Source organism: Polypterus senegalus, chromosome 14 (assembly GCF_016835505.1).
Source record: "Polypterus senegalus isolate Bchr_013 chromosome 14, ASM1683550v1, whole genome shotgun sequence".
NCBI lineage: Eukaryota > Metazoa > Chordata > Cladistia > Polypteriformes > Polypteridae > Polypterus > Polypterus senegalus.
In genome coordinates, this window is record NC_053167.1 from 65673061 (window position 1) to 65687047 (window position 13987).

The window sequence follows — 13987 nt, forward strand, 5'->3', positions numbered from 1 at the left end:
TAATTTTCTTTCATAGCTATAGATTATGGTATAGCCTTAACCCCCTGTGGTTAACATGAAATAGAACCTTCCCGGCTATATTTGTAATACAGTGTGTGTGTGTGTATTTGGAATTAGTCCCATGGCTAGCATGGACTCAAAGACCCATTTGCAGTTTGTAAATGGGATAAGCATACAATTTTCTGACCGTTTAGAAATGGTTCAACTGTATGAGCAAATTTAAAGAATGAAACAAGATATATAAGCTTCAAGCAGAACTTTCATTTTTTCTCTATTTTGTGTAAACTGTTTTACTTTGAAATTTTACTAGAGCTTTTAAAAACTAAGATATTTTGTCTGTGGAATCATTTCAACGTGTCAGGCTATTGCCAGAATCCCATGAAGCAAACTAAAGCTGCAGAACTTTGGTAATTTTGGGTAAATGCAGCTACATTCTGACTTTGAGGGAAATTGGCTAGTGTCTTAGTATGATGATGCAGGTTAATCCTGGTAAATGACTGATATTAGGGATACTTGCCTTTACTTAGAAATCTTAATACTATGTACCACAAACACTTTCAAACATCTTATTATTGTAAAGGATGATAATCTTTGCCAACTTCAATGAGAAAATGTATGTCTTTATGCTAAAGAGATATATATGTTTATTAGGGACAAAAATAAATAAATGAACTAAATGCTTTTCAAAAAAGATGTTTTGCTATGTTGCAGTTACTCCTAATGTAAGTAACACATCTATTTCTAATATAACAACTTTCAATCCCAGCTTGAGTAAGCTGAATAATGTAAAGCTCATCCATCTTTCCTCATAACTATCATTCTTGAAATAAGCCAGTCATACTGAGCCAAGTCAGTAATTAACCTAGACTACCTGCTTTTGTGCCTTGGGACCTACATGTAAACTCCACACAGGGTGTGCCTCTGCGAGCATTTGAACCTAAGACTTTGGAGCTCAGAAGCAGCAGCACTAACCACTGCAAAACTATGCCATTCATGCTCACAGCTGATCTATTGTGCACATTTGCTCAGTGTATTTGTATCTCTTTAGTTTTTGATCAAGTGCAAGAAATAAATACTACACTACCTTGGATGCCAATAAATTGTGGTTCACATTAAAAGGAGGCCAGTTTATAGTCAAGTCCACATAACCTCAGAGTTGTGGAAAAAAGGAATCTCTAAGCAAAAAGTGTGCGTACAAGAAAAAAAACAAAACAAAGTAACTCTTATAGAAGGCCACTGCTATGAACAAGAAAACTACTTCATGTGCTAAAACCTGTGTTCTCACTCACTTTTGTTTTTGGTTTACAAATAAATTAATAAAAATATCACAACTGATCTGCAACACCCCAAGATGAAAAATCACATCACAGATGATTGTAGCTCTGTATTATAGTATATATGTAATACATAGCATTGAATGATCTAGATAAAGAGTAGCTCACCTGAGACTGCACGTGCATTTGCCGTAGCCTTTTTAGCCAATCAGATTCCAAGTCCTGCGCTAATTCAGATCGTTCATGAAACAAAGGGTCTGATAGCTTCAGTCTGTTGGATAGCTGTAGAAATGCAAGAAAAACTTCTATTAGTTCAAGAAGACAACCAAATGGTAACGACTTTTAAACTAAACATTCACCAGTACAGACTGGGTTATTTATAGATTTATATAATTACAGTAAATTATTTATTCATGAAAATTGAGACTATAATACAATAAAATACAATTTATTTTTGTATAGCCCAAAATCACACAAGGAGTGCTGCAATGGGCTTTAACAGGCCCTGCCTTTTGACAGCCCACCAGCCTTGACTCTGTAAGAAGACAAGGAAAAACTCCCAAAAAAACCCCAGTAGGGAAAAAATGGAAGAAACCGTGGGAAAGGCAGTTCAAAGAGAGACCCCTTTCCAGGTAGGCTGGGCGTGCAGTGGGTGTCAAAAAGAAGGGGGTCAATACAATACAATACACAGAACACAGAACTATAATGTTAGCATCCATATAGACCCTTCTGTTATGCATTAATAATAATAATAATAATAATACATTTTATTTATATAGCGCCTTTCCCATGCTCAAGGCACTTACAGAATATAAGAAAGAACGGCAGGGTATACAGTATATAGCATTGTACAAACCAAATAAATAAATAAAGAAGATTACGACAGTGAATTCAGAGAAAAGAAGAAGATAGTATGTTGAGATATAGTAATTCTTTTCATAACTTAATTTATTCTATTCACAAATAAAGATGTATTGGTTCTAGTGTTTAGTACACATCTTGCCCAATATTAAATGAAACAAAGAAAAGTACCAGAACTTGCAACCTAATGAATGCCTAAAGCAGGGGTGGGCAACTTTGATCCTGGAAAGCTACAGTGGCTTCAGGTTTTTGTTCCAACTAAGTTGCTTAATTAGAAGCCAGTCCTCAACAATAACAGATCTTATTTAATTTCATAGCTTGTTAATGTTTTAGCTCTACCATGTCAGTTCATTCTTAAATCATAGATTTTTTTTCCTTTGTAATGATACATGTATCATCCGAGTGATTTGAAGTCTAAAATGTGTAATTTTCAGTTCTTCACTTCCTCTTCGGTTTCCTTCTGTAATTTGCATCTTATTGGTAACTAGCAAAATACCCGTGCTTCACAGCGGCGAAGTACTGCCTTAAAATTTTTATTGAGAAGAAAATTAAACCTTTTTAAACTGAGGGAAAATATACCAATAATTATTTCTTAAGGATCTCTTTGTATACCACATTGTCATTTCGGCCCTCCAGTTGTAATATGACCAAGCTGTGCGCTGAGCTTACTCTTGAGCATGCAACGTACAGTTGGCCATGTGAAAAGTAATGTTGTTTCAAATCTCACAGCTTGGATTGCTGCTGTCACAATCGGTTTGAGTTTCATGGTTTGTTTCAATTACGACAGTATTTGCAGGACTTGTGTTGAAGTGACATTCGGCATCTGTCAAGCGTTGTAAGTATACAACCGGTTTCATCGATAACTTCACATCCAGCTTTTGAGAGTTTAAACATTCATAAACATCAAAGTGTCCACTACTGAAATCGTCACCTGTGAATCTAACATGTTTAAGAGACATTGGCGGTTGTCCAAAGGTGTAAAATATTTGGCCATTTCGGTACACTTGAATGCGTCAACCGAACAATTCAACGGCAGCCATCAACTCACATGCAGAACCATAGGTGAAGGGCTTAAGCATTTCCCTCTTATAGTGCTCCTGTGTAGTATAATTATCTCCTGTACCGTCATCAGTCCACACCTTGAACCTGTCCCAGTTATTCAATACAAAAGACACAATGTTCCTCCGGATATCAAGAGTGAGCATGATATGGCCGTGCAATATGTAACAAACAGAATGGAAAAGGTAGGTGCCATCTCCGGGCATGGAAACCACTCGGTTAGTGACAGTTCTTTGATTGATGGTGATCACCTCGATAGACATGTTAATAGGGGTATGGTTGGAACGATAAAGGAAATGGGTACCTGAACAATGTAAAGTAAATCTAAAATACCTACACAATAACTATAATCATAATAAACGAACAATAAAACAGCGGAGAAGCCGTGGATTAAATAAAAAGGCTGTAGTTATCAGCAGGGAGACGTGAATCCCGTGGCGAAGCAAGGAAGGGAATGTAGAGACCGGAGCGACGGATGTCCCTATATAGGCAGGCAGCCAACAACGTGGGAGGCGTTGGGATGGGGGACCCAACGCCGCCTCACATGGTGACCGAGCTACAGGCTTTGGACGTATATATGTACGCAAGTAGGATTCAGTTAGCGTTGGGAACCCGCGTACCAAATTTCTTGAAGATGGGCCCATAAGTAACAAAGACCGTTGGAAGTTCAATATGGTGGCTGACAGTGGCGTCAAAGCACAGAAATAATTACATGCATTGGTTTCGGTTAGCGTAGGGAAGCCATCTACCAAATTTCATGAAGATGGGGCCATAAATAAGAAAGTTCAAAATGGCGGACGTTGTCAACCGTTATGACCATTACGCGTAGAATTTTGAAACGAAACCTGCCCAACTTTTGTAAGTAAGCTGTAAGAAATGAGCCAGCTAAATTTCAGCCTTCTACCTACACAGGAAGTTGGAGAATTAGTGATGAGTCAGTTGGTCAGTGAGTGAGTGAGTGAGGGCTTTGCTTTCTCAGCGGAGAAGTAGTGTGTTAAAGAAGTTATGAAAAAGAAAAGGAAACATTTTAAAAATAACGTAACATGATTGTCAATGTAATTGTTTTGTCACTGTTATGAGTGTTGCTGTCATATATATATATATACATACATACACACACACATATATAAACATATATACATATAAACATATATACACATACACATATCTACATATATATACATACTGTATATGTACACATATCAACATATATACACACATACACATACATATATATATATACACATACATACATACAGTATACTGTATACAGTATACTAGCAAAATACCCACGCTTCGCAGCAGAGAAGTTGTGTGTTAAAGAAGTAATGAAAACGAAAAGGAAACATTATGAAAATAACGTAACATGATTGTCAATGTAATTGTTTTGTCACTGTTGTGAGTGATGAGTGTTGCTGTCATATATATATATATATATATATATATATATATACACACACACACACATATAAACATATATATATATACTTATCCTTACATATCTACATATACACACATACATACACATACACACATACATACATACACACATATATACACACAAATACATATATATATATATACATACACACACACACATTTTAAACATATATATACATATACACATATACACACATACATATATATATATACATATATATATATATATATATATATATATATATATATATATATATATATATATATATATATATATATATATATACACATACACTCTTTGGGGTGCGAGCAACTGTTGCGGGGGTGCCAGAATCCATCAAGGAAGAAAAATGAAAAACATTATTTGTACAAAATCTTAATTTATTTATCCATTCCTAAATAATTAAATGGCCAGGGTATTTCGTATCAGTGCAATACGCTGCTTGTTAAAACGGATGACTCCCGCTCTTACGTGCAAGTCTGCGTGGATATTATGAACTATCGTATCTGTTCAATTTCTATTTAAATTTTAAATAGAAGGAATTTTTATTTAGTCGACAGAAATGTCTTTGGTAGGAATGCAAGTTAAATGTAGGCATCATTGCATACATTTTTCTTCACCATAGAAATGTAAAGAGTAAATTCACCTTAGATTCCAACCAAAGATATTTGTGTCGACTAAATAGAACTTGAAAAGATATATTTTTTCGAATGTGATCGCACAATTCAGATCGAGTTGACGTGCACTACATCAAGCTCACGTGCTATTGTGGTTTCACCTGCGTGCCTCAATAAGTCACCCTCCCCTTGCTCTTACTTTTTTACCATTCATCTAATGATTACACTGAGTATGTCTTTACCAAAACAATTATTGATGGCAAATAAAGTATCTATTATTCATAAAGCTTCAATTGGTGATCTGTTTTTCTGCGTTAACCGCATATTTTTTCATACGTCTCAAACCAAGGGGATGCGAGGGTAAAATGAATTGGGAAGCGCTGATATATATTTATGTGTGCATATATATATATATATATATATATATTGAAATAGTTTTACTGTGAAATAATGCAAAGAGTACACGACACGTGTTTCTCCGTAATTTTGGGGTCTTCAGGCGTACATACTCAGTGCACCCCCTCTCGGGAATCTAACCTCGGCACTAGAGGCAAAGACTCTTCCATTGCGCCACGGTGTGTGGTTTGTCTATTTGAGAGTATGTAGATCGGGATATATATATATATATATATATATATATATATATATATATATATATATATATATATATATATATATATATACACGCGCTTCGCAGCGGAGAAATAGTGTGTTAAACAAGTTATGAAAAAGAAAAAGGAACATTTTAAAAATAAGGTAACATGATTGTCAATATACAGTAATTGTTTTGCGAGTGTTATGAGTGTTGCTGTCATCAAGGATTTGATTATCATTATTTCTTTCAATCAGGTTTGTATTTGTAGGATGTGTTGTGTTCAAGTTACATTCCGTGTTTGTCAATCGTTGTAAAGATTACAGGTTTCATTCATCGATTCGTTTCTTACTGCATCAATAAACAGCTCGTCTTCCTCTTTATCTGAGACGTGACACACAGCATGCACGGGTTTTTTTTTTTACACTGTCTTCCTTTAGCGGGACATTGACTTTTTCCACCATGTGCTTTGTTTCCGCAGTAGTTGCACTTATGAATATGCGTATAATAGGCGTAACTCCGCCTCCCACGGCCATCGAGCAGACGCCTATTATAGTATATGGACGAAAAAATAGGTTCCAGTTATGACCATTATGCGTAGAATTTTGAAACGAAACCTGCCCAACTTTTGTAAGTAAGCTGTAAGGAATGAGCCTACCAAATTTCAGCCTTCTACCTACACGAGAAGTTGGAGAATTAGTGATAAGTCAGTGAGTCAGTGAGTGAGTGAGTCAGTCAGTGAGTGAGTCAGTGAGGGCTTTGCCTTTTATTAGTATAGATAAGGGGCAGCTAAAACAATGAATACTGCGGTTTAGGACTAAAATAAGCCATTAAGGGTTTAAAATCTTAACTAGTTGGATAGCTAAAATGAAGCAGAAAAATGTAATTTGAGCAATAAGTGCTTCATCAGCAATGAATGATTTCTCTTGAAGCAATTCGGTGGAACAAAAACCTGAAGCCCCTGCGGCGCATCACTGTTCTAAATGGTCTGGGTCTTAAATAGCAAATAAATTAAATTAGGTTAATTAGTAGCAAAAACTAGTCACTAATTAAAAAGATAGTTAGAATGAAAACCTGTAGCAACTGTGGCTCTTCGGGATCAGAGTTAGCCATCCCTAGTCTAAAGTGAAGAAATATCATTGATTCCAGCTGCTTACCATAATGATTTGTTGCAAAAGTACAGGTGAACATGTCTCTTGTTCGACAATGGTCTTGCCAATAACCTCGCAATAGTGAAAAGCTTGTGAGGCAAGTCCGTAGTCCAGCAGTCGGCAGGCATATACAAATTTGTAAACCTGTAGTTAATTACAAGAAAATGCACTTGTCCTTGTGCGCACCAAACAGTATGTTATCTTCAAAGCATGTAAAATGTTTCTTTGCTGGCATTTTTAGAACACAGTCTTGCTGAAGCCTCAGATGTAATTGGGATAGGGTTATGACAAAGCTTTTCCTGATGTGATTTAAGTAATAATATTGCAAATAGCTTCCTTAGATATTTTATATTTCTTTATATTGTGAAACTCCTAATGGAAGAATTGGCATCCTGAATTGGATGAAGACTGCTTCTTTGCCCAGCCAGGAACCTTGAATGGAAGGATCATGTGGATAGAAGTGCAACCTTGCCAATATTGTTGATGGTTCATATCCCAGTCGGAGTGAACAGATGGCCTGGGGGAGACACTTTATCAAAAGCACTTCATCCCCCAATTTGAGAGATGGCAGTGCTCCTCTAGCTTGGTTCTAGGTTGGACACCCGCAAGGCTACCTGAGATAGGTAGTTTGGGAAGGAAGCCCATCGGTTCCTTGGGTGCCACCAGGGGACACTTCTGGGAGACGACCCCCCCAAACCCCCCCGTTTTGGATAGCTTCCATATAACCTGGAAGTGTTTCTGTCATGAAATGCCATGGCACCTAAAGTACTCCCATATCCAATATAAAAGGAGGTATCTCCCTTCACTCGCTGAGTCGGAGGATAATGCTAAATGAGCAGAAGTGGAGGGAAAGGATGCAGTTAAACTTGGTGTATGCTTGGAGGTAAGCCTATTGAGGTATTGTTATTCAATAAAAAAATGTTATATTATCCTGGATTTGTATTGAAGGCAGTTGTCTGGTATTTAGGGCCCCTATTTATAGATTAAAGGTATAGATCACCATCAGCATTGAAAGAGATACTTCTCGCTCTTTCACTGGCAACAGATTGTGCATATTTATTCTTCAGTTGCATTCCTTGAGGAGCAACTGTCATCACCTCCTTAACTGACAAGAGATACTACATGATTTTATTTGTGTGAGAAGCATGCCAGTATTTACTAGTGCTCCATACCTTAAAAAAGGTTGAGTTGTCTTGAGCACTGGTCATTGTTGTGACAGTGGGGTGAAGGACAAGATTGATTTTATAATTTAATGTCCCTGAGGAGTCTAGATGTAAGTATGCAATTTAAGAGTTTTAAGTAATGTATGATGATCAAGTGATAGCCATACATAAATAATTTTTTGCACACTCACCTGCATGGAGCCAGTTTAAAGTTGCCAATTATAATAACTTAATTGTGTTGGTGTGGTTTTTATTTTCACTGTTGTATCAATTTACATCAATATGTTAGTCTTTTATGGCAGGAATAAACAGCAGACATGAAACAGCTGACAAGTGAACGGTTTACGGTCACTTCTTTTAGGCTAATGAGCCAAGTACTATGCATTCCAAAACTTTGACCTTCTTGAGCATAGGAAGTACAATGAGAGTCACATTAATGCCATACTAGTTTGGTCAGAAACCAGATGTGAAAAAAAGATAAGAAGATTCTTCTCTAATTCATACCTTAAAAGCATGACTGAATTACAAAGGCCCTTAAATGTTGACCAGCCATAGTTTCTACTATTGTTTGAATTTTCAAAGGACACTTATTTGTTTTTAAAGTTGGTTAACTTTATATATGAGAGTAAAGGATTAAAATAGAAGAACTTTTGAACCTGGAAAGCAGAAATAGAGAAACTTGGATTTCCAAGTCGTTGGCAGTACTCAAACACTTCTGTGAGCTGGATGGCTGATGTGGTGGCAAACTTCAGGAAAGGAAGACTTGGGGAAAATGAAAAAAAAAATATTATAAATTCTGCCAGTAGTTGAATCTGCTTTTTTAAGAAACAAAACATTTATACTCACTTGTGATTACTGCCCAAAAGGACCATCTTCTCTGATTTGTCAGTATAATTACCATAGGGAACTCCAGCTATTAGGTAGCAGAAATGAGCTGAATTTATAAAACCTTTTGAAGCTAAAAAGTCACAAATACGATTACATTAAAATCTGAAGAAGCAAGTTACTTTAATGCACTGGAAAACAATTTAGAGGAACTGCAAGCTATTTGTTACAGTTACACATGTCACTACCATCCTTTTGTTTTTGACCTGCTTATTCTAATACTGCAGCAACAAGTGCAATGTAAAAACAAATTTGGATGGGGTGCCAGTCCATCACAAGGTATGTTATTACTGAATTTGTATAAATTAGTTCAGGGTAATTGGTGCTGGAGCCCATCCGAACAGCAATGAGAAAAGGCAGGAAAAACCCTGGAAGGATGGGGGGTTTGTGAACGGGGGGATGCCTTTGGACCATAGCAGAAAACTGCAATATCCAAAGGAAACTTCATACAGAAAGTGACTAGGATGAGTTTACAATCCAGGGGACTCATTGTGCGTACACACAATTCCACTAATAGAATGCGATTCATTAATTTGTACGTGTGTGTGAAAATGTGCGCACATTTAGAAGAACTCCTGACTGTGCGTAAGCAGAATCCCCTAGTGGTAGAGAACTGTAATCACATATAAACCCAGTGCCCTTATACTTCATAGTTCTAAATCTGTTTCACAATAAGGAGTAATTGTGAGAAAATGGTGAGATCAATTGGAGCTTTTATTGAACTTGCATGATGCATTTAGTGAATCACTAATGTTCCTCAAGTTCACATTGATTTGGTGCAGTTCCTCTTTTATGCTTACAATGCCTCTCACTAATTCCTCCTGTGTTTTCAGAACCGCATCAGTCAGGACTCGTGCCTCGAAACGCATCGGACGTGCTGAAGTGGCATGCGGAGCAGGACCTGGCAAAACTGGCAGATCTATAAAATAAATGTTAAATGAACAATCCAAATCATTTGCATTGTGAGTGTTATTTATCTATGAATAATATATCGCAACACAAACATTTGAAAACCTTCTAACCATTTTCAGATGGCTCGGCCTCTCCTGCAGTTGATGGAATTGCACTTTAGGTGTCACCATCGGGGATTACTCCGCTCATTGACGTTTCACCAATAATTGCCGCTACCTTGTCATCCAATGGTGACACTGAAATAAGATTCTGGCCTCCTCCTGTGGCACAGAGGTCTCTTTTGTGGGCTGCGATTCTTTTTTTAGAGGACACTTTCAAATCAAACCACTTTTTCTTGATTTCTGCAGTAGTTCTACATGCAGGTGAGACGGCATTTACCGCATTAGTAACCTGTCCCCACGCCAAGTCTTTTTTTTTCTTTGACATTCTGCCTGAAAAAGCAGCAAACAAAACTGTCTTATTACGTTGTACCTCATTTAAAAGCACTTCCACTTCGTTGTCTGTGAAGTTTTTTTTCTTTCCTCTCTTCATGGGATCCATGATAACGGTTCTATAGTGCCCTGGCGGCATTGGGTTTTTATAAGGTAGGTTGTTTACCAAATAAGCTTATTTGAGGGCGTTTCTGTATGCAAATTTAAATTACTATGCACACGCACACAATTTAGAAGGAGTGCGATTCATCATCAGTCATTTCGTACAGCTGTGCATACTCACGTTTGATAACTCCCAACTTTCTTGTGCTTACGGCTGTTGGTATACGCACTAGTTTAGAGCTTGTTTTACGCATGCTTGATAAATGAGACCCCAGGCTCCTACCATTGTGAGGCAGTACTGATAAAAAATAACTTTCAAACCATCTTAGTCTAATTCAGTATCATTGGGCCAGTCTATTCTGGAATTACAGGGCACATAGTCACAGAGAGCTCTAATCTGGGGACCAGTATATCATGGTATCCATTTGGAATAGTCTGTTAATCTAACATGAACGTCTTGGGAATGTGTTAGGGAAACCCACAGATATACACAGAGGCAACATGTGAACACCATACTGACAAGGACCAGGTGTCGCATTTGAACTCAGGGCACTGGATGCATGAGGCATCAGAGCTAACCACTACTCAAAAGGCACTAAATATAGTGATGCTTAATGATATGCCTGTAAATAGTACAGCAGGCCACCATAAAGACTTTTTAATTAATAACAACACACATCATGATTATTCAGTAGATGTACATGACACTGCTTCTAGAGAGTATGTAATAACTGCACATCTTATGGTCAATTTTAATTAAACACAATGTCAATGATGAATCAGGAAAACATTTAGTATACTTACAATAAAGATCTATTAAAAAGTCAAGAATCCCAGAGGGAATAATGGACCTTTTCACTTTCCTTACCAAGAGTATCTGCCATACTAATAACGGCTTTCTGATAAACTTCAGGATCACTGGTCTGGTTTGATAGCATCATAGCGAGATGAGGTTTCCAGTCTCCCCATCTGTCATGTCCACAGTTCTAAACATTAATAAAATATGTGTGTACATACAATGTTCTTTTTCTGGAAGACTTTATTTTTATTCTTTTTCTTTCAATGCATTATTATTCATTTTCATACTAAAGCTCTTTTGGGACTTACTAGGTAAAAATATATTTTTTTGCCTGTGTGTGTAGCAAATCATTATAAAACTTTGGGAGTAGAATTCTGAGTTTATCTTCTATTAAATTTTGAAGGATTCTCAGAGCAATTAACTGAACTGAATAAGCATCTGGGCGTTAGAAGACACTACAGTTTACCTATATTTCTACGAATCCCATGTAGCAAAAACATGCAGCTGGAGTTATGAAACAGAGACATTAATTATGACATACTCCTTCTCTGAAGCTGGAAGAGCATCTGGAAATCTGGTAGACTTTACTTTGTACTGATAATATATTTTGCCTTTCACTGCCTTATAGATGCAATGTTATTCATGGTTTCACTCAAAATAACTCTTCATCTGAAGGCTGACACAGTTTCAGTTTCAATTAAAATTTTAGACAACACTAATGCTTGCATCATTAAATGCTTAATAAATATTCAACAAAACACAAATTTTACAACTAGAAATCTGTTGCAACTTGTTTTATGATTAGCGTTGGATGTGTTAACTGCCAAGTGAAGGTCCTGTCCATTGAACTGGCAAATGTTTTATGAAAATTTTAACATCTGCCTTTTATGGCCTTAAATATACAATATGGCCATGGTATACACTCCCAAATAACATGTAATATGAATTGTGATATAATCTAATGTAATTTCATTCCATCACATTTTGGTTTCTTCCCTTTTTTGGTTTCAGGTCTGATTATAATGTGCCCTGTCCAATACATTGTAATCTGGTGCTTCTAAAAGCATGCCAGTTATCAGAATTCTTACTAACTAGGCTTGGTAACGGCCATTTTCAGTGTCATTCCTATTCCTATTCTAAAGTCAGGATTGTGTGAATTTCCTTTGTTAGTGCTAATGCAGACAAGTTCTTATATTTACAGAATAATTTCATAACACATGTTCACAAGTGTGCATTGACAGACATGCTGAAAGCAAATGTGACAATAAGGCATAGAATACCACTTTAAAACAGTGATAGGTAGTCATTTCTCACTCACTGTAGATGCAATGGGTGTTCTTCCAGAGAGCAACTGAAACAGTGTCTGAAGAGGATCACTCAAGGCCAGACTATTGGTGAACCTGGAAGATGTAGTTAGAAACAGCACTTTAACATAAAGACAGGAAGTTTTCATGCCAATACAATGAAAAGTTCATTAGGAAACAAAAAATCCTTTCCTAACAAGAAAATAAACATGTTTTGAAATATATGTTGAGTTAATTGGCCACACTCAATGAGCATGTGTGGAAGTAATCTTAAGTGTGTTCTACAATGTGCTTAGCACTCCAGGAATTATTCCTGCTTTTTAGAACAGTAGAAAGATTTAGACAAGAAAAGGACATCCATCACAACAAAGCTCACCATTCCTATCTGCATAATTCCTCCAAACTAATATCAAATCATGTTTTGAAGGTCCCTAAAGTCCTATGGTCTACCACACTATCTGCTAACTTATTCCATGTGTCTACATTTCTCTGTGTGAAAAAGACATTCTCAATGAGCATCCATTGTTGTCAGGATGGGTTCTAGTCCCTATGACTCTGAAATGTATTAAGTGGACATGACAATGGATAGATAAATGAATGCGTTATATTTATAACATGATAACAACCCACAGTTACACTTCTTAAATTACTTTCTTACTGTTTTTTTCCATCAGAACAGGAACTATAATGTACTAGAACAAAGCTGCCAGCCAGGTCCAGGTGCTTTCCTATTATGAGTAAGAATCTACAGGTGGTGTTCTTTGGATTTAACTACATCAAACTAAACAATGGATATTGGCATAACAACCTAATAGCAGATAAGATAAAGATTTCCGCTTTATCTTGTCTTATGCTTTTGTTTGAGTTTTTGTTTTCCTTACAGCTTTGTTTCAGATTGTTAATGATCTGTAGAAACATTTGAAGACTCTCTTGTTTGGTGAATTTCTATCTAACTGATATTAAGTGTTAGGTTTTGTAAATGTAGGGCTTGTAACTCACTTGTATTTTATTCTGAGCTCTTCAATTGGGATGATCAATTATGTACCCTTGTCTTATCAGACTTGTCCCAAACTGATGTTACTCAATTATATTGACTTCTTTTGTAAGTCGCTTTGCATAAACGTGTCTGCTAAACAAATTAGAGTAAAAGTAAATGTAATTGCTTAGAAAGATGATTTGTTCTACAGATTCTTTGATATTCACCTTTGTTATCAATTTCATTACAGCTGAAAATTTCAAAGTCATGTTAAGCCCTGTCCATAATTGCTTGTGCTTTGTCTGCAGTCCACCAAGCCAAATGGCTAAAATGATTGTTTTGTGCCAAGCAACAACACTTCAAATATAAGATTCTTATTTGCATGATGACACAGCTGCTTAAGTGTCATTGCTGGCTAGG

At 36.5% G+C, this 13987-nt stretch overlaps 1 protein-coding gene across 6 annotated transcripts in view; it reads right to left on the reverse strand.

Annotated features, from left to right (window-relative positions):
* Positions 1-13987, reverse strand: part of sec16b (SEC16 homolog B, endoplasmic reticulum export factor) — a 57313-nt gene that overhangs the window by 11766 nt on the left and 31560 nt on the right. For 5 of the 6 annotated variants that reach the window (XM_039734697.1, XM_039734699.1, XM_039734696.1 and 2 more), the window contains 6 exons: positions 12606-12687; positions 11357-11474; positions 9005-9116; positions 8815-8920; positions 7002-7139; positions 1443-1556 (listed from right to left, as the gene is read on the reverse strand). In XM_039734697.1, coding sequence (XP_039590631.1) covers positions 1443-1556; positions 7002-7139; positions 8815-8920; positions 9005-9116; positions 11357-11474; positions 12606-12687 — 670 coding nt within the window. The remainder of the gene's footprint in view (positions 1-1442; positions 1557-7001; positions 7140-8814; positions 8921-9004; positions 9117-11356; positions 11475-12605; positions 12688-13987) is intronic. The other variant, XM_039734701.1, reaches the window with a different exon arrangement.